Source organism: Somniosus microcephalus, chromosome 19 (assembly GCF_052327205.1).
Source record: "Somniosus microcephalus isolate GS21.2 chromosome 19, FLI_Smic_1.0, whole genome shotgun sequence".
Classification (NCBI taxonomy): domain Eukaryota; kingdom Metazoa; phylum Chordata; class Chondrichthyes; order Squaliformes; family Somniosidae; genus Somniosus; species Somniosus microcephalus.
The window spans coordinates 34090950-34110158 of NC_141005.1; the positions used below are offsets into that span (position 1 = coordinate 34090950).

Sequence of the window (19209 nt, forward strand, 5' to 3'; positions counted from 1 at the left end):
TAGATGGCTGTCTCTGGAGGATAGATGGCTATCTCTGGAGGACAGATGGCTATCTCTGGAGGACAGATGGCTATCTCTGGAGGACAGATGGCTATCTCTGGAGGACAGATGGCTATCTCTGGAGGATAGATGGCTATCTCTGGAGAATAGATGGCAGAGGCTCATAGACCTCATCTCTATGAGGGATGTCAGTGTAGACTCAAGTCCTCACGGCCCCACTGATGTGTAGAAAGGTGCTCTCCTGCTCCTTGTTAGTAGTGAAGTGCGGGTGGCCCATGAGAGGGATGATGGTGAGAGGGGACATGGAAGTGGGGCTCCTCTCAAAGCGCTCACACTTCCCCCCCATTGCCACCCATTGCCACCCCTTCAGTCAGAGCCCCAGATGCCTCCCCGGACAGCGATGGCCGAGTCTGCCCCTGCACAGTCACAGGAGGAGCAGACTTTGGCGGGGCTATCACAGGCTCCAAAACCCAGAGAACGACCGCCAAAAAGTGTCTAAGCAGTCGCAGTAGGGAAGTGAGCAGGCTGCCTCTACCTCTGCTGAAGCCACAGGGGTAGCCCCACGTAGAAGCACACGTAAGAGAAAGATGCCATGCAAGTAGATTCACAAGGGTAGCCACTTGGGTGTTTTATTCAATGTTAATGTGAAGTTTCAGATTTAATGTGAACCATAAATTTCTTTCTTTTCAAAACCTTCCGGTCTTGGACAAATTTGTGTGCATCTTTGGAAGTGGCTGTTAGTTGGAGTGAATGGTCAGACATACTGTTACCTCCAGCAATGGTGGTGACTGTGAAAGGAATGGATTGGTCTTTGTAGGGATGCTTTATGGTGTGACTATGGGGTGTTGCCAGCCTGGCGAAGCATGTGGCAGCCATATGGGTGCATCAGGGTATTGAGGAGAAGGTTGTTGGTGGTGTTGTTGGTGCTGCTGGTGTTGAGGCTCATTGTGGTGAGACTCTGAGGACCAGGGTGAAACAGTATAAATGGCACCGATGCTGATGGAATAGATGGCAGGTCAAGTAGAGTTGACAGAAGCAATCTGTCAATGGTGAGAGAGGTTCTTCCAATGAGGTGACACTGGATGGAGAGTTTGCTGGAAAGTCTTGCAGCCTGCAGAAAGCTCAATCTGTGCAGGGAATGTAGTCAGCAATATAGGCCTGTTTTTTTGTAGCATAAATTAGATCAGTAGATCATGGAGTGTAAATATTACAATTTAGTTCTTATAAGAGCTTGCATTTATATAGCGCCTTTCACAAACTCAGGATCTCCCAAATAGCTTCACAGCCAATGAAGCACCTTTGAAGTGTAGTCACGTACGGCTGTCACTCTTCACACAGCAAGGTCCTCCAAACAGAAATGAGATAAATGACCAGATAATCTGTTTTTTTTTGTTTTAGTGATGTTGGTTGAGGGATAAATGTTGGCCAGGGTGTCATCCTGGTCTAAACCCATCATTTGCACAGCTGTGCCGTAGCTAGGGTGGGCACATCTTGCACCCTCCCTCACTTCCAGCAGAATTTAGGGCAGAACTCAAAGGTAGTGTGAAACTGATGTATCCTCGCCAAGTCCCAAATGGATAAGTGGCAATGCAAGAGCAGATTTAGCTATTGTGTGGAATGCAATTTGAACCTGATGCTCTTCAAAAAGGTTTTAAATGGACAAATAGCCCCAGTAATTAGAATGTGATATGATGTAATCTTCATAAATGATTCTATGGAGATTAGGTCTCCTCTAATTATAAGGACTTATCCATTGAAAATTCATACATATATTATAAATCACTATATTCCCAGAGATGGCCCACTAGAACAAACTTTGTTATCATTTTTGCCCAAAGAAAATTTTGAAATCATCTAGCCTTATGTCGTATGAGAAGAGATTGAGTAAACTAGGCCTGTATTCTCTTGAATTCAGAAGAATGAGAGGGAATCTCATTGAAGCATACAAAATTATTACAGGGCTTGATAGGGTGGATGCTGGGAGAATGTTTCCCTTGGCTGGGGAGTCTAGAACCAGGGGCCACAGCCTCAGGATAAAGGGTAGGCCATTCAGGACTGAGATGAGAAGGAATTTCTTCACACAGAGGGTGGTGCATCTTTGGAATTCTCTACCCCAGAGAGCTGTGGAGGCTCAGTCATTGGGTATATTCAAAACAGAAGTCGATAGCTTTCTGACGAGTAAAGGCATCAAGGGATATGGCGATAAGGCCAGTGAATGGAGTTGAGGCAGAAGATCAGCCATGATTTCATTGAATGGTGGAGCAGGCTCGAAGGGCCGAATGGCCTACTCCTGCTACTATTTCTTATGTTCTTAAAAGTTTTATAACTACCTAAATAAATTTAAGTCTAATCATCTGTGTGACTGCCTAAAACAGGATTCCTGGAAAAATGTTGGAGGCAACTTTGTACTTTGTAGATGCTCGCTACGAGCTTTTCTGCCAACAGAGCATCTTTAAGATTCAAAAAGTCCAATTAGATGGTTGGACTTTTGATTCTGACTGCGTGGTTTGGAGACACAAATCTGAATTATCTAGTGGGTTCTACTTTAGTGACTCCTGGCAAATAAGTAAAGCGAGCAACAAATTTTTAAAATGTAGCATAAAAGCATCCATTAAACCAAAGCAAGACATAAATCTACTGGGGCAAATGTTTCAGTTGGTGCATTAATCAGACTGGTTCACAAGATAAGATCAACCCGATCAGGGCAAGTCATTTAGGACTGAGATGAGGAGGAATTTCTTCACCCAGAGAGTGGTGAACCTGTGGAATTCTCTACCACAGAAGACAGTTGAGGCCAATTCATTAAATATATTCAAGAAGGAGTTGGATATATTTCTTAAAGCTAAGGGGATCAAGGGATATGGGGAGAAAGCAGGGACAGGGTACTGAATTTGGATGATCAGCCATGATCGCATTGAATGGCGGAGCAGGCTCGAGGGGCTGAAAGGCCTACTCCTGCTCCTATCCTATGTTTCTATCAGTTTTTGTGAAAGCGACAATAAAAATGATTTAAAATTTATGTCAAATTAAGGAACTGCGCTGTGCTTTCATTAAAATGTAGAATACTGTGCTGTAGGTATCTCCTGTCTGGAGTTGGCAAACTTCTACAAGCAAAGCAAAAGCAGACTCAACTTTATGTTTATTACCTCGATCTTCTTTGCTGAAAAGAAAACCAGTGTAAAATAAGAATATTTGGTGGTGTTCTTGCTATTTAGGTGCTTGCATAATTTTTGAACTAAAAATCTTAATATTTTCCATTCATTCAGTTGGGTCCTACTAGACCTGACAAAACATATAGCTTTAAAAAAAAAAAGAGAATTGCTTTTTGCCCTATAGGATTCTGAGATATGTGCTCCAATAAAGTATGTGATACATTGGTTGTTTGAATGAAACATCCTACAGGGTATTTTCTACGTTTATGATGACACGACCTGGACTGCAATGCTAATCAGAACAGGTTTGGGTTTTCTACATACCGATTACTGTAACATTTTTGCTACAATATGAATTGCTGTAACTTGATTTTTCATAGCAAAATCAAAAGATAACACAGTCTGAATTTTTCAAAAATGTAGTTGCAGCATGACACTAAGGAGCACCAACAATATTGCAAGTTGCAGACAAGCCTTAACTACTTGACCCGAAAATCAAAAGACAAGGCAACATGACACAACTAGAAATGCATCCTCAGCTGTCCTCCTTTAATTCACGGGGTTAGAGCTCAAGAAAAAGGAACACAAACGTCACAGAGGCACAGAAGGAGGCCATTCGGCCCATCGAGTCCGTGCCAGCTCTCTGTAGAACAATGCAGTCAGTCCCATTCCCCCGCTCTATCCCCGTAGCCCTGCAAGTTTATTTCCCTCCAGTGCCTATCCAGTCTCCCTTTGAAAACATTGAGTGTCTCCGCTTCCACTACTTCCGTCAGCAGTGAATTCCAGGTCATCACCACTCGCTGCGTAAAAGAGTTTTCCCTCACGTCCCCCCTGTATCTCTTGCCCAAAACCTTAAATCTGTGTCCCCTAATCCTTGTACCATCAACTAGTGGGAACAGCCTTTCCCCGTCTAGCCTATCCAAACCCATCATAATCTTGTACAGCTCTATCAAATCACCCCTCAACCTCCTTTGCTCTAATGAAAACAAATCCAGCTTCTCCAACCTGTCCTTGTAGCTAAGATCCCCCATCCCTGGAACCATTCTGGTAAATCTCCACTGCACCCCCTCAAGGGCCTTCACATCCTTCCTAAAGTGTGGTGACCAGAACTGGATGCAATACTCCAGTTGTGGCCTAACCAGCACTTTATACAGGTTCAGCATAATTTCTCTACTTTTTTGTACTCTCTTTAGAGTAGGGTAGTCCTAAGAACCCTCTGTGTACAATACATCTCCTAATTCTCTCCCTTTGGTCTTTTGTTGATGATCTTAAATATGGCCCCGGTTACTGACTCAGCAACCAATATTTTTACCAATGTTTTACCATATTTACCTTATCAAAACTCTTTGTACATAATTTTGAATGCCTTCCCTCAAATGCCCTTTTATCCTTCTCTGTTCTAATGAAAAGACCCATGTTACTTTTGCCTCTCCTCATAACTAGAGCATCTTGGTGAATTTCTTCTGCACCCTCTCCGTTGCCTGGACATTCTTTCTGAAGTAGGGTACCCAGTATGACAAAAATGTGGCAAAAGTGTGGCATTCCAATTTTCAAAGAACAGTATGAACAGGGGTAAGGGATAAAAATAGTTTAGAATGGTGACTTCCCCAAAGATGGTCCATAAATTGGATGGTTTAAAATAAGCTGGTCATCAAGAATGCAGCTCAAATATTTCATTGCTATGTAATTTCTTAGCGAAAGCAAAAATTTGTATTAATAAACCAAAGATTATTCTCAAAGACAAAATTTTTCTCTCACTGAATCAGATTGTGCAAAGTATGACTGCGAGAGCTTTGTCCAATAAATTACTGCCCTCAAAACAGTTCATCTGAATGAAGCATGTGGGAAATCAAGTCCACAAAATATATGTTGTTTTCTTTTTAAAAGAAAATATGGATGTGTTTTGTTATGACTGACCTTTAGGTCCCTGAGCTCCAGGAATGCCTCGTGCAGCTGGGGCGCCTCGGAGTTTAAACGTATCTTCAGTTGCTCCTTTAGCCGTCAGGTGTCCACGGTTTGTTAACAGCGAGCTGACCGGCTCGGCAGCTGCCAGCAAAGCCACCTGTAGTGCAAGGACAAAGCGGTCAAGGTTTTTCTTTTGGTGACTTTTGTGCACACAAGCACTGTGTTTGCAAGTACGGGTTGTAAAATTCCTACCATGGGGAAGGTTTTAAAAAGTGAACCAGGATCAGACGAAACGTCAGGGCTTCTAACATACGGATAGGTAGATCATTAATCTTTTGATCAAGGAGCGAAGATTGAGACACAGCAAATCCGGTTCGAATCACTTACTGTTGACTTACATGGAGTAAAAATGTGAAATGAAAAATTAATCCAAGATGAGCCACAGTAACAGGCTGCAACATGTTTGCACCGGTATTTTTCTCCACGTGAGCCTTGTAGTCTAATCCCACTCTCCTCCTCATTTCCTAGACATTTCTTAACATTCATCTTTTTCAAGCTACTGTCCAAATCCCTTTCAAAATAATTGATGGACTCTGCTTCATAAATTATTCATGGCAGGGAATTCCAAATTCTAACCACCCTGTGTAAAGTTTATTGTTCTATCCCCTCCCCCATTACTTCTGACACCTTGAGCTTTATCAATCTGCAAATACAGATTTTCTTTAATTTACCTGCTTGGCTGTCACACTAAAACATGTCTCGGCAAAGACAGGATTGGGCAGCTCTTCAATACCCCATCCAAAGAGTTATTCTTCATATGTTGAGAACAACTGGTGTTTGTCAGGGTATTGTCTGTGACCACTGGTGGGACATCACAGCTGAGCTCATTCCTGCCCTCACTTTCCATCTACGTGCACGCACATTGTCATGAGGTCAGAATAAAGAGCAAGAAACCTGGCTGACTTTTTCTTTCCTTAGCCCAGGGAGAATACGGTCTCATCTTTGCTGGACTAGAGAAAGAGAAAGTGAACTTTTTTTATATGGAAGAAAATACAGGAAAGTGGATTAGTGATCTAGCCTCAGCATAAGTATATAACTTCTTTATAAATTGAAGAAAATGATTATTTAATATAGTATAGATTCCTACAAGATTTTGGTGTTTAAAAAATAATCAGGGAACATCTAGAAAACAATGATCAAACATACAATTGTGTCATTCTATTAGAGTCCACACTTTGATTGGAGGCCAACTTGAACTGAACTGGACCAAACTGTCCTTTGCAGATCAAAAGTGATCGATAGTAGAATTAGGGACATAACTTTATCATCTAAATCCAGTCACAACCCACAATTAGCAGTAGTATTTCTCTAGATCAAATTTTTGAATGAATAAAAGGTGGGAAGGTTGTCTACTTCCTTGATGACCCTTGGTGTCTTAATGGTCATTGACCGTGACCTGTACTGTGCCTACAACAAGAAGCAGGGGAGTTCTCGCCTGGATCCTCTGCAGTTAAAAAATGAAGCAATTAATGCAAAAAATTACCTCAGGCTTTTCTTAAGCAAGTTTCAAAACTCATTTGAAAGAACATCTAACACCTGCGTAAAGTATTCCAAACCATTCACACGTGAAACAAGCAGGATTCTACACAGAAAAGATCTGTTTCTGCATTTTTCCACTGAGCAGATTTTCAGAAGGAATTTTATAATCATTTCACCATGTCAAAAATCTTCATTGTTGTTTACTGCTATGTCACAACCAGCTGGCAGTGCTAATAATTTACATATTGCATTATTGTCTCAAGCTATTTAATTATTTTGCCAAAAGTTATTTTGTTTTACATTGTTCAACAGGATCTAGATTTCTCCTTTCTCTGTTGACAGAATTCAAATTTGATCAGAACAGAATAAAATCATTAAAAGCAGCATGGCAGGTCAGTAAGGCAATTAAAAATGCTAACAAAGCACTGGGATTTATTTCTAGCGGTATAGAATTCAACAATAGTGAAGTTAGGTTAAACTTGGATAAGATCCTGGTCAGTTCGCCGACATTACCCCTCCGAAAATGACTGTAACTTCAGGATTTAGCACATGCGCAGATAAACACGATATCCTGAAGTTGCAGTCAATCATTCACTGCTCTGACATAGGCTGCGCTGTGGAACTCCCCATAGCTGGCAATCAGTGAAATCAACCAAACTGACTAAAACCTAAGCTTTTCTGATCTATTTACGCTGTTAAACACCCCATTAAAAGTTAAACCTTGTTGGAATAGGAGTAACTGGGGTTTTAACGGCATATTGACTGCTGAACAACCGCTTTGGCCCTGAAAAACAAATTTTATTTTTGTGGAATGTCAAATTTCTCCTTATGATAGAAAATTACTAGATTTTTAAAATAATAAAAAAATGTAAAAAAAATTTAAAGTTTGTTTTATGATATTTCAGCTTCTACCTTAACCCCATGTGTACATACCAATCTTTATTTTGCTCTCTGTAAAATTTTTAAAAAGTGAATTGAATCAGTGCCTTTTATTTCCTGGTTTGCTGTCTGTGAAAATTCTTCGATGAGATTCTTCAATGCTGCTGCTTCACCGCTGACCACAAATTTCGGGCCAAGGTAGTTACTAGTAAATCCAATAGGGAAATAAAGAGAAACTTCTTTGCTCAGAGTGGTTAGAATGTGGAACTTGGTACCACAGGAAGTGGTTGAGTCAAATAGCTTAGATGTTTTCAAGAGCAAACTAGACGAGTAGGTGAGAGAAAAGGGAATAGAAAGATATGCTGAAAGACTGAGATGAGGCAGATGGAATGGGAAGAGACTCGTGTGGAGTATAAACACCAGCAGACTAGTTGGGCTGAATGGCCCGTTTCGGCCTGTTTCTGTGCTGTATATTCTATGTAAAATAAAACATCCTAGAATTCAGTTAGGACACCACATTTCAATCAGAATCAGCCTAATGTACCTTAGACTCCAGTGTACCCAAACGGTCTGTCAGCTGGGAAATTTTACTGCAGTTCAAACAATCTGTAAAAGAAAAGCTTTGTGTCAGAATTTCAAGTGTTTTTTTTTTAAATAAGGAAGAAGTAAACATAGGAAGTGGGTTATTCTGAGAAAATAGGATACAAGCTGTGATTTGCTATGTAATAATGAAATGTGTCCTGAATTTTCCCCCTTTCTCATTTTAAATTCCATTTGAAAACCCACCTCAAAACTGCAACTCGAATGCAAAGTCATGGGTATCTTATTTTGTGATCACTGATCATTGTGAAAAGTGAAGCACATATTACTGAAGATCGTAACTACTTGTGCTAACAACACAGACCAGGGATCAAACCATGTTATGCCTGTTCTGTTCTGTATAACTTCCACTCCATGAAGCGCACTTGCCAACTGAGCCTAGAGTTTTACTTAAGTCCACTACTTCAGCTAAGAAGGAACCCAAAAAACCTAGATATTAATTGCTTCATGATTTATAACACAAAAGCAAAGTGTAATAATGTTATTATAGTAGAAGTTATGCATTCACAGAGCAAGATAGGCTGATTTTATTTTCTCTCTAATCAGGCATGTAAACTAGGATCTGACTGCAAAATCTTATCACCCGCCATACAAACAAACAAGCGATTTTCCACGACATTTCCCTGTAACAGGAGCCAACCGGGTGTGATCAGCCAACAGTTTAGTTGAAACAGAGGAAGCAGCAGCAAGTTCAAGTACAGTTACAGTAAACAGTCCAGTCAACTTAAAATTGATGCATTTTAAACACTGATTTAAAGAGCACATTAACCACTTCCTGCAGCTTATTGGAGAAAAGTATATAATGAAGAGCTTCGGTCAGTCCACAGCAATTACGCACTTTATGACTGGAAGCACAAGTTTCCACTGATTTTCACTCTCCTAATCCATGTGGAATAAAACATGCAAGATTAGTACTTGAGATTCACTGCAAATTTATCGTAGCTTCACTATTATAGGAATGTTATTCCATTCGGTTATATGTGCAGTGGGATACTGGATTATTTTCACTATATTAGAATGCACTATAAATAGATTTGGTTCCATTAATCTTTACTTGAAGTTTCTCCTTCAACAGATCACTTCCTGCAGGTTACTCCCGTGCATCTTCCCCTAGGCTGGAGGTAGGGAAGAGAGATGACGGAGAGACTCTGGGCAGTAGTTCCTTTGCAAATATTATTAATATTACGCCAATAATTCATGAGGCGCCCAAAAAATAAATCATCGTGAAAACTGCCACATTGTTGTACAAAATCCAACATTGTTCACTTAATATCCTTCAGACAAAAAAGGAACCCGTCACCCCTGTCTGGTCTGGTTGATCCATGACATCAGTCCCACACTGCATGGTTGACTCTTAAATGCCCTCTGGAGTGGCCTAACAAGCCAATCAACTGCAATAGGGCTGGGCAATAAATGTGGCCTTGCCAGCATCACCCACATCCCAAGGATCAATGGGGATCATCTGACGCAATTCATAACAGTACAAGAACATAAGAAAATCCAGAGGGAGGAAAAAGCTAGTCAGCCTATTAAGCCCACTCCATCTAGAGTGTGTGCATGATTATTTGACCATGAACTTTCCTTTCAAACCACTGTCGATCACCAATTTTAAAGAATGCTAAGGTTCCTTGCCCTCCTTCTTTTGAAAAAGATCAAGCAGTATGAGTAATATTTCTATGATGCTCAACCCCCATCTCAACACATCTACTGCTCCAACTCCCTTTTAAAGATGTCAATTGACCCTGAATCAACGACTTTCTCTGCGAGTTTGCTCCACATGTATCCTCTTACATTGCTTGAGGCTCCTAAAATTTGCATGCGTGTCCTCTAGCCCTACGCTCAGTGTTCAAGTTAAATAGTTTGCTCGTTTTAACCTTGTCTATAGCTTTCATGATTTTAAAGACCTGTATCATGTTCGCCAGGAGTTTTCTGTCCTCCAGGAATACGTTAGTTGCTTGAGCCATAAATTCCTAAGTGCCTGGAATCATCCTGATCATTCTTCTCAGAACCCTTTCTAATGCCTCTAAATCCTTTTCAAAGAAGTGTGGCCAAAATCACGTGCTATACTCCAGTAATAGCCTCAACATTGGTCTGTCTTGTAATGCAAGATTAACACTTTGGATGCACACAGTCCCCGAGTTACCTTATTAATGATTGATTCACACTAACCAGGTGCTTTCAGAGTATGATCAATGATCATTTCTAAAATTAACAGTGGCGCTCTGGGTGTTGCTTGTTTTTACACATTGCCTCAGCTTGGCTAAGGACCGATAAAATGTAGATAACTAAATAAATTCAGTTTCAGAAACAAGCAAGCTTGAGACTCAACTGGTTCACTACCTTTTAATAAACAGTAAACTACCCATTGCCTTAAGCTACTGATCTGACCTCATGTGGGATTCACTTGAAAGGAGAGAGACACACTTGGGGGAATAAAAACAGTAAATTCAACCTCAATTATTCTCTACGGAGCTGATAAAACAGAAACCTTTGTCCTGTGAAGTGGATGCTATCTGGGGACCCCACCTGATGTTATTCCAGTTAAACAGATTATCTGATCATTATTACATTGCTGTTTGTGGGAGCTTGCTGTGCGCAAATTAGCTGCCGCATTTCCTACATTACAACAGTGACTACACTTCAAAAAGTACTTAATTGGCTGTAAAGCGTTTCGAGACGTCCTGAGGTCGTGAAAGGCACTATATAAATGCAAATCTTTCTTCCTTTCTTTGAATCCACTTGATCTCTGCTTTCTGAAATGGATGCTTTCAATGCTCCATAACTCATGAGCACTTTCTGGTCCAATGTTGTTCATTGCTTTGAAATATTCTATCTTTTGCAAATGTTCCACTTCTGTGATTACTAAATTCGTCTCTAGGTAGGGTTGTCAACCCTCCAGGATTGGCCTGGAGTCTCCAGGAATTAAAGATTAATCTCCAGAACACTGTTGCAAAAGGGGCATTAAAAAAAGGTTTTTTTTCCATTTTCTTTGAACGCTTTCATTTGTTGGTTATAAAAATATTGGAGATGGGGGGGGGGGGTAGGTAAAGCAGTTTGACTGACAGCCCAATTCAATCAGGCACCGAAGATTCTGCTTGGTTTCCAACTGACGTGGAAAGGTGGTTCACCCTGTAGCTGGATGTGTCCGTGACCAATGGCGGGAACGTGGGGAGCGAAGTCATGTCCTGGAATACATCCAACCAGAGTTGGCAAACCTAACTCTAGATTGTCATTCAGGAGGTTATGGAATTGAATATTAGCTTTTGAAAAATGATACTGTAGCAACTAACTTATAGAGACAAGGGCCGAGATTTTAACCCCCCTTGCCCAGCGGGCATGGTGTGTGGAAGGAGTTAAAATTTGAAAATTCTACCTCCCGGCTACAACCCACCGCGTTCCTGGCCGCTGTGATTTTTATGACGGCAGATCATGTAATCGATGATGCTCCCTCTAAAGGCTGGTGGGGGCCTACTTAACAGGCAAAACATCATCAGCGCTGCAACGCAATATTAACCTGAAATCGGGGGGGGGGGGGTTCCTGCAGTGTCTGCAGCCCAGCAGCAGAACCATAGCGAGAGGCACTGACTGGCCAGAAGAGGCCAAAGTTAAGAGCTCCTTGTGGGCCAGGAGTCCTTGGGCCTCCCCAGCCCCGACATCCCTTCAATCTCCGATCACCTTGGAATCCCCAGCCCCATTCTCCCTCCCGATCTCCTATCATCTTTGAGATCCCTCCTCCCATTGACTGCCAGGGACGTTCCCACGGGTCCTTGGCTGCAGCCCCCTGCCGCTAAATTTCCGCTCCCACTCGCCGGCCAGGTAATGACTCTGGCCGGGTGTCGGGCGATACTCTGGGAGCTTTTATTTAAATGAGGCACTGCCGTTAAGATCGGCAGGGACTTCACGTCCCCGAGCTTTCTGGGTGTGCCGCCCACTTTGGGGCTTGCGCGCACATATCCTGCCCCCTTTAAAAATCTAGGTGTGCTTTGTTGGCCTCTGTAGGATGAATGTTAAAATGATCAGAAAGCTGTCTCTTCAATATCCCTCTTTTCTAATAACATCTAAGCTATTTTATACGATTGTCATGAGACAAAATGGCTAATAGTGCAAAAAAAAAATCTGCCAACTTCCACGGGCAAGCCTGATCCTGTCCATACTGACCAACTGTAGATCCGCTCTCAACCTTGGCGAAGCTCAGCTAATGTTGCACAAAGCGGGGATGAAAATTTGAACCTTCCTAAGCTCAGACATTGCACAGTACATTTCAGAATTGCAAATTCCTTATCCCTCAATTTTCTTTCTACCTATCACAAACAAACACTTCTCTAGTTCAAGAACTCCATAGATGCCAATGGAAAAATCACTTTCAGCATGTTTTTGGTGGCAGAGGTTGGATTCAGCTTGACCTCGATTTGTCACTGTAAACCCAATTTCCGAGTTCTGAATCAAAAGTGGCATTAATGAGACCCCCCTCAAAGGCAGGACTCATGCTGGTACTGAATCAGATACATGTGAAAACTTGCCAGTATAAACTGGCAACAGATCTTTCCTCTGATTAGCTGTAGTTCTCTTCTGCACCTTGCCCTACTGCCTGTTGCTCACTCCGTACAGTGCAATTTGGCTTTTTTCATTCCTCCCCTGCCCTGAAGACATTGACTCCTTGCTGGGGTATAGTTCCTTGGCTGTCAGGCACCTTTTGCTAATTCCCAAGTGGTTGCTCTTCATATGCAAGTAGAGGAGTGTTGACAGGCTATTCAACTATACAGCCATCAAAACTGTGCCTGATCCCAACTGCACTCAACAGCCACACAGATGCACTTCCAGAAGAGAAGCCCTGACCAATTGTCTCCGCCATAACCAAGGGCATTGAGGTAAATGTAACCTCTCCACCACTGCATTAGCTAACTAGATCAAACTGGGACCTGGACTGTTTTTCCAATTACTTGCTGTCTTAACCAGCAGATATTGGGGTGTTTAATTTCTCTTTCTCAAATTCCAACCACATGATGGGTCAGGTGATAGCACTCTCACCTCTGAGTCAGAAGGTTGTGGGTTCAAGTCCCACTCCAGAGACTTGAGCACAAAAATCTAGGCTGACACTCCAGTGTAGTACTGAGGGAGTGCTGCACTGTCGGATGGTGCCGTCTTTCGGATGAGACGTTAAACCGAGGCCCCGTCTGCTCTCTCAGGTGCACGTAAAAGATCCCATGGCACTATTTCTAAGAGGAGCAGGGGAGTTCTCCCCGGTGTCCTGGCCAATATCTATCCCTCAATCAACATTGCTAAAACAGATTATCCGGTCATTATCACATTGCTGTTTGTGGGAGCTTGCTGTGCGCAAATTGGCTGCCACGTTTCCTTCATTACGACAGTGACTACACTTCAAAAGTACTTCATTGGCTGTAAAGCGCTTTGGGATGTCTGTTGGTCATGAAAGGCGCTATATAAATGCAAGTCTTTCTTTCGTTATGCATGCCTGCTGTGCACGCATATAGGCCTAGAAATTAGGTTGCGCCCATATTGGGGTGCATGGGGAGGGAGGGAGGGGAGGCCACAGGGATCAATACCGGCGCCTGAATGGTGCGGCCCAAGGAGCCCCTGATATTGGGCCCCGTGCATCATTTCCATGGAGGCGGCGAGCTGTGGAAAGCCACAGGCAGCTCGCTGGTGAAGTGCAAAGGGGGGATTGGTCCGCCGCTGGCGTTGTAGAGGTTATTTCATTACAGACTGTTAATATTTGATGATTGGGTCCAATTAAATGGTTTACTCCAAATTACATTTTACCTTATCTGCATGTTAGATAATGAAAATGATTAGGAATTTTCTTCATCATTTTGGACTGCCTGTCCCACTAAATCTTTTCAAAACTTCAAAAATAACAATGCACGTTACATATTATGGCACTGGTGACATAAGGTTCCAGTTGAGGGGGGATCGATAGCCCAGTGTGAAAAAATTGGGGGAACGTGTGTGATGAAATATGCCATTCATCACTCATCTGTATTCTCTGTGTGATTGTGCCTGTGACTGTGGTTTAGTTTCAGTTTCATTTCCCTTACCTCAGTTCCGTTTCCTCACCTTGTATTGTATTGTGTGTAGGGCTCCGCCCATACCTGGCCCCTATGTAAGCAGGCTCAGCGTGCCTCACATCCAGTACTGCAGACCTCTGGATGGAAGACACCTCTCCACTGTGTGTTACCTTCTAAGTTAATAAAAGCCTTGTTTTGTTCCGCGAACATTGAGTCTCGGATTTATTGAGGCACATCAATTTTATTAACTTGCTTTTCAACACAATGGATCAACTCTTGAAACCCGAACGTTTGGATTTGGACCAGCATGCTTCGGACGCATCGGCACGCTTCGGACACTGGTTTATGTGTATGGAATTCTTCCTGGACAATTCCGCAGCCGTCACAGGCGCTACGGACGCTGAAAGTATGAAACTCGGAATCCTGCGGAATTGGGTAAGCCACAGGGTTTACCCCCTCATCCAAGACGCCGACACGTACCCGGCCGCCTGCGACATCTTAAAGGCGCATTACCAGCAGCCTACGAATGAGGTGTATGCTAGGCATCTGCTCGCTACTCGCGCACAGCGACCTGGGGAATCGCTGGATGAGTTCCTAGTCACCCTGAAAACGCTTGGCAAAGACTGCAAGTGCCAAGATGTAAAAGCCGCAGTGTACACTGACGAGCTTGTTCGCGATGCCTTCATCACAGGCCTCAGCTCCACTTACATCCGGCAGAGACTGCTGGAAAAAACGGGATTGGACCTGAAACAGGCTGTGGACACAGCGCGATCCCTGGATGTGGCCCAGAGAAACTCGGACGCCTACTCTTCAGCCCGCGCCGCCCACGCCGCCACGTGTGCACCAAGGGTGCCGCCATCTTGGAAGGCATCTTCCCCGCCCGGCAGCCCGACACCGTCGGGGCCCCGCTCTCCCCCCAGAAGCCCTACGACAGCCGCGATGTGTCGGGGACCCAACTGCTACTTCTGCAGGCAGTCGAAGCACACCAGAAACCTGTGCCCGGCGAAAGGCACCACCTGCTTTAAGTGCGGTAAGAAGGGGCACTTCGGGAAGGTGTGCAGAGGAAACCCCGCCGGAAAACCCGCCACCGCCGCGTGTGCGCCGTGGGAGCGGCCATCTTGGACGCCATCTTGCCCGACCTCGTGGGGTCCGCCATCTTGTGAGCAGACAGCGTGGACGCCATCTTGTCTTGATCAGGGCCCTACAGTGGCATCGGTCACAGTGGACCAGACCAGGCCGCACCCGCTATCCAAATCAATGGTGGACATCGAGGTAAACGGGTGCAGGGTTAAATGTTTAATTGACAGTGGAAGCACGGAGAGTTTTATCCACCCTGAACTGGTACAACAACTCTCCCTAAAGGTGGTCCCTACTCGGGGTACCATCTCTATGGCTGATAAAACCCAGACATCGACCATTATGGGTTACTGCACGGTACAATTGTCCGTTAACGGAACTGTATACGATAATTTAAAGTACTAATCATGAAGAATCTATGTGCGAGCATGATCTTGGGCCTGGATTTCCAGTGCCACCACCAAAGCATCACGCTCAATTACGGTGGGTCCCAGCCGCCCCTCACAGTGTGCGGTCTGGCTACCCTGAAGGTAAAGCCGCCTTCGCTATTCGCGAACCTTACCCCTAACTGCCGGCCAATAGTGACCAAAAGCAGGAGGTACAGCTGGGAGGACAGGCGGTTTATCGCGACCGAGGTAGACAGGCTCCTGAAAGAGCGCATTATTAAACGCAGCAACAGCCCGTGGCGCGCCCAAGTGGTGGTGGTAAGGGGTAGCGAGAAGAAACGGATGGTGATCGACTATAGCCAAACGATCAACAGGTACACCCAACTAGACGCCTACCCGCTACCCCGCATATCAGAAATGGTGAACCAAATCGCCCAATACCGGGTGTTCTCCACCATCGACCTCAAGTCAGCGTACCACCAGCTCCCTATCAGACCAGAGGACCGCCCGTACACCGCCTTCGAGGCGAACGGACGCCTCTACCAATTCCTCAGAGTCCCCTTTGGGGTGACGAATGGGGTCTCGGTCTTCCAGAGGGAGATGGACCGCATGGTCGATGACCACCACTTGCAGGCAACCTTCCCCTACCTCGACAACGTCACCATCTGCGGTCACAACCAGCAGGATCACGACTCGAACCTCGAGAGGTTCCTGAAAACCGCACAAAAACTCAACCTCACTTACAACGAGGACAGTGCGTTTACAACACCACGCGCCTCTGCATACTAGGCAGCGTGGTGGAGAATGGGGAAATCGGACCAGACCCCGACCGATTGAGCCCCCTACGGGAGCTGCCCCTGCCCAACACTCCCAAAGCCCTGAAAAGGTGCCTGGGGTTATTTTCTTATTATTCCCAATGGGTCCCCAACTACTCCGACAAAGCCCGCCCCCTCTTGAAAGCATCCTCTTTTCCGCTCTCTGCTGAGGCCCACACCGCCTTCAAAAGCATTAAGCGGGATATTGAGCGGGCCACGCTACAGGCAGTGGACGAGAACACTCCCTTTCAAGTGGAAAGTGATGCGTCTGACTTTGCCTTGGCGGCCACCCTCAACCAGGCGGGGCGGCCCGTAGCTTTCTTCTCGAGGACCCTCCAAGGGCCCGAGATCAGACACTCCTCCGTGGAAAAGGAGGCCCAAGCCATCGTGGAGGCAGTGCGCCACTGGTGCCACTACCTAGCCGGCAAACGCTTCACCCTACTTACCGACCAGCGGTCGGTAGCGTTTATGTTCAACTAGCTGGGGAGCCCCGCGTTGCGAGGGCAATTTTGGGGCGCTTGGTCTCCCTGCCCGTGTGTCCCCCCTCTCCCTGTCATGTCCTCTCCCTGTCCTATCCCTCCCTCCCCTCCCCTCTCTCCCTCCCTCCGTCCCCCACCCCCACACCTACCCTCCCCCACCCCCTCCCCTCCCCTCGCCCACCCCCTCCTCTCCCCTCCCCCCCCGCGATTTCCCGAGGCTCGCCCCCCCCGCGATTTCCCGAGGCTCTCCCCCCCCCGCGATTTCCCGAGGCTCGCCCCCCCCCGCGATCTCCCGAGGCTGTGTGCTGGCGTCACGGGGGCCGTGCGCATGCGTGCCGGCGTCAAGGCGGCTGCGGAACTGGCGTGGCGGGCCGTGCGCATGCGTGGTTTCAAGACCGCCGGCGTGCCCCGTTGCCGGGGTAACGGGGGCCGTACGAATGCGTGCCGTCGTCAAAGCGGCCGCACAACTGGCGGCCTCTTCTTTTTTTTAAACTCATCAGCTCTCCCCCCCCCGCGATTTCCCGAGGCTCTCCCCCCCCCGCGATTTCCCGAGGCTCTCCCCCCCCCGCGATTTCCCGAGGCTCTCCCCCCCGCGATTTCCCGAGGCTCTCCCCCCCGCGATTTCCCAAGGCTCTCCCCCCCCCGCGATTCCCCGAGGCTCTCCCCCCCCCGCGATTTCCCGAGGCTCTCCCCCCCCCGCGATTTCCCGAGGCTCTCCCCCCCCCGCGATTTCCCGAGGCTCTCCCCCCCCCGCGATTTCCCGAGGCTCCCCCCCCCCATTAAATTGTTATTTAATTCCCTAACACATCATTAAAATATTTACCTTAGTTCCCTAACACACAGAAAGTGTGGGGGAAAAAATTGTGAAAAATCAAGATGGCGGCCACTCACCTCGTTTCAGAAGGATAAGGCCCGCCCACACACGCACCGATTGGTCGACCGGTCAGGTCACCGAAGCGTAGGATTGGTCAATCGTCGAGTCACTCGACACTCAACTGTAGGATGGCACGCGCCCGTCCGATTGGTCGACCTCGACGTCACACGGTCGCTAATGAGATGCTAATGAGCGGAACGCTGAACATTTTTCGGATACCGCGGGCGTGGTTTTTGTCCGGCCGAAACGTAAATACGCCTATGACCGGTCCGGAATCGCAAGCTTTCTTTTGAGGCAACGCGCGCGTCGGTATGCTCTGTAACTTTCAAACGTATAGAACACGGACAGACATCGGGACAGACAGACATCGGGACAGACAGAAGAGCTCTTTTATATATATAGATAATAAACAGAGGGGGAAGATTAAAAATGATAAGATTCTTAGGTGGCGGATCGAGCTCTCCACCTTCGATTATGACATCATTTACCGGCCAGGGGCCCTTAACGAATCCCCCGACGCCCTCTCATGAGGGATGTGTGCCAGCGCCACCGGGGATCGGCTACAGACCCTCCACAACAACCTCTGCCACCCAGGGGTCACGCGGCTGTTCCACTTCATAAAGTCCCGTAACTTACCCTACTCGATTGAGGAAGTTCGGTCTCTGACCAGGAACTGCCGCACTTGCGCTGAGTGCAAGCCTCGGTTCTACCGCCCAGATAGAGCCCACTTAATCAAAGCTACATGGCCCTTTGAGCGGCTCAGCTTAGACTTCAAGGGCCCCCTCCCGTCCGTCGACCGCAATGTTTACTTCCTGAACATTGTGGACGAATACTCCCGTTTCCCATTCGCCTTCCCCTGCCCAGACATGACCAGCGCCACGGTCATTAAATGCCTCAACAGCCTGTTCTGCCTGTTCGGTATGCCGAGCTACATCCATACGGATAGGGGGGCGTCCTTCATGAGTGAAGAGCTACGCCAGTACATGCTGTCCAGGGGGATCGCCACGAGCCGTACCACCAGCTACAACCCCCGGGGTAACGGTCAAGTGGAGCGAGAGAACGGGACAGTATGGAAAGCAGTCACTCTAGCTCTAAGGACCAAGGGCCTCCCTATCTCCCGCTGGCAGGAAGTCCTCTCAGATGTGCTCCATTCGATACGGTCGCTATTGTGTACTGCCACTAATGCCACGCCTCATGAACGAATGTTTGTCTTTCCCCGGAAATCCACCTCAGGCGTATCCATGCCGTCATGGCTCTCCACCCCAGGTCCGGTATTCGTGCGAAGGCATGTGAGGGGCCACAAGACGGACCCTCTCGTGGAGTCAGTGCACCTACTCCACGCCAACCCCCAATACGCGTATGTCCGGCACGCCGACGGAAGGGAGGACACCATGTCCATAAAAGACGTCACCCCAGCCGATAACGACAACAACCACGACAACAGCAGCAACAACGATCACAGCAACTCTTACCCACC

General features: G+C 46.3%; 1 protein-coding gene and 1 long non-coding RNA gene across 16 annotated transcripts in view; one reads left to right on the forward strand and one right to left on the reverse strand.

The window, feature by feature from the left end:
• The window catches only part of emid1 (EMI domain containing 1), a 418946-nt gene that overhangs the window by 120552 nt on the left and 279185 nt on the right, over positions 1 to 19209 (reverse strand). For all 14 annotated transcript variants that reach the window (XM_085961512.1, XM_085961514.1, XM_085961504.1 and 11 more), the window contains 2 exons: positions 8020 to 8081; positions 5070 to 5214 (listed from right to left, as the gene is read on the reverse strand). In XM_085961512.1, the coding sequence (XP_085817638.1) occupies positions 5070 to 5214; positions 8020 to 8081 (207 nt within the window). The remainder of the gene's footprint in view (positions 1 to 5069; positions 5215 to 8019; positions 8082 to 19209) is intronic.
• LOC147104302 (uncharacterized) overlaps positions 1 to 19209 on the forward strand; it is a 174263-nt gene that overhangs the window by 66247 nt on the left and 88807 nt on the right. The window lies entirely within an intron of this gene.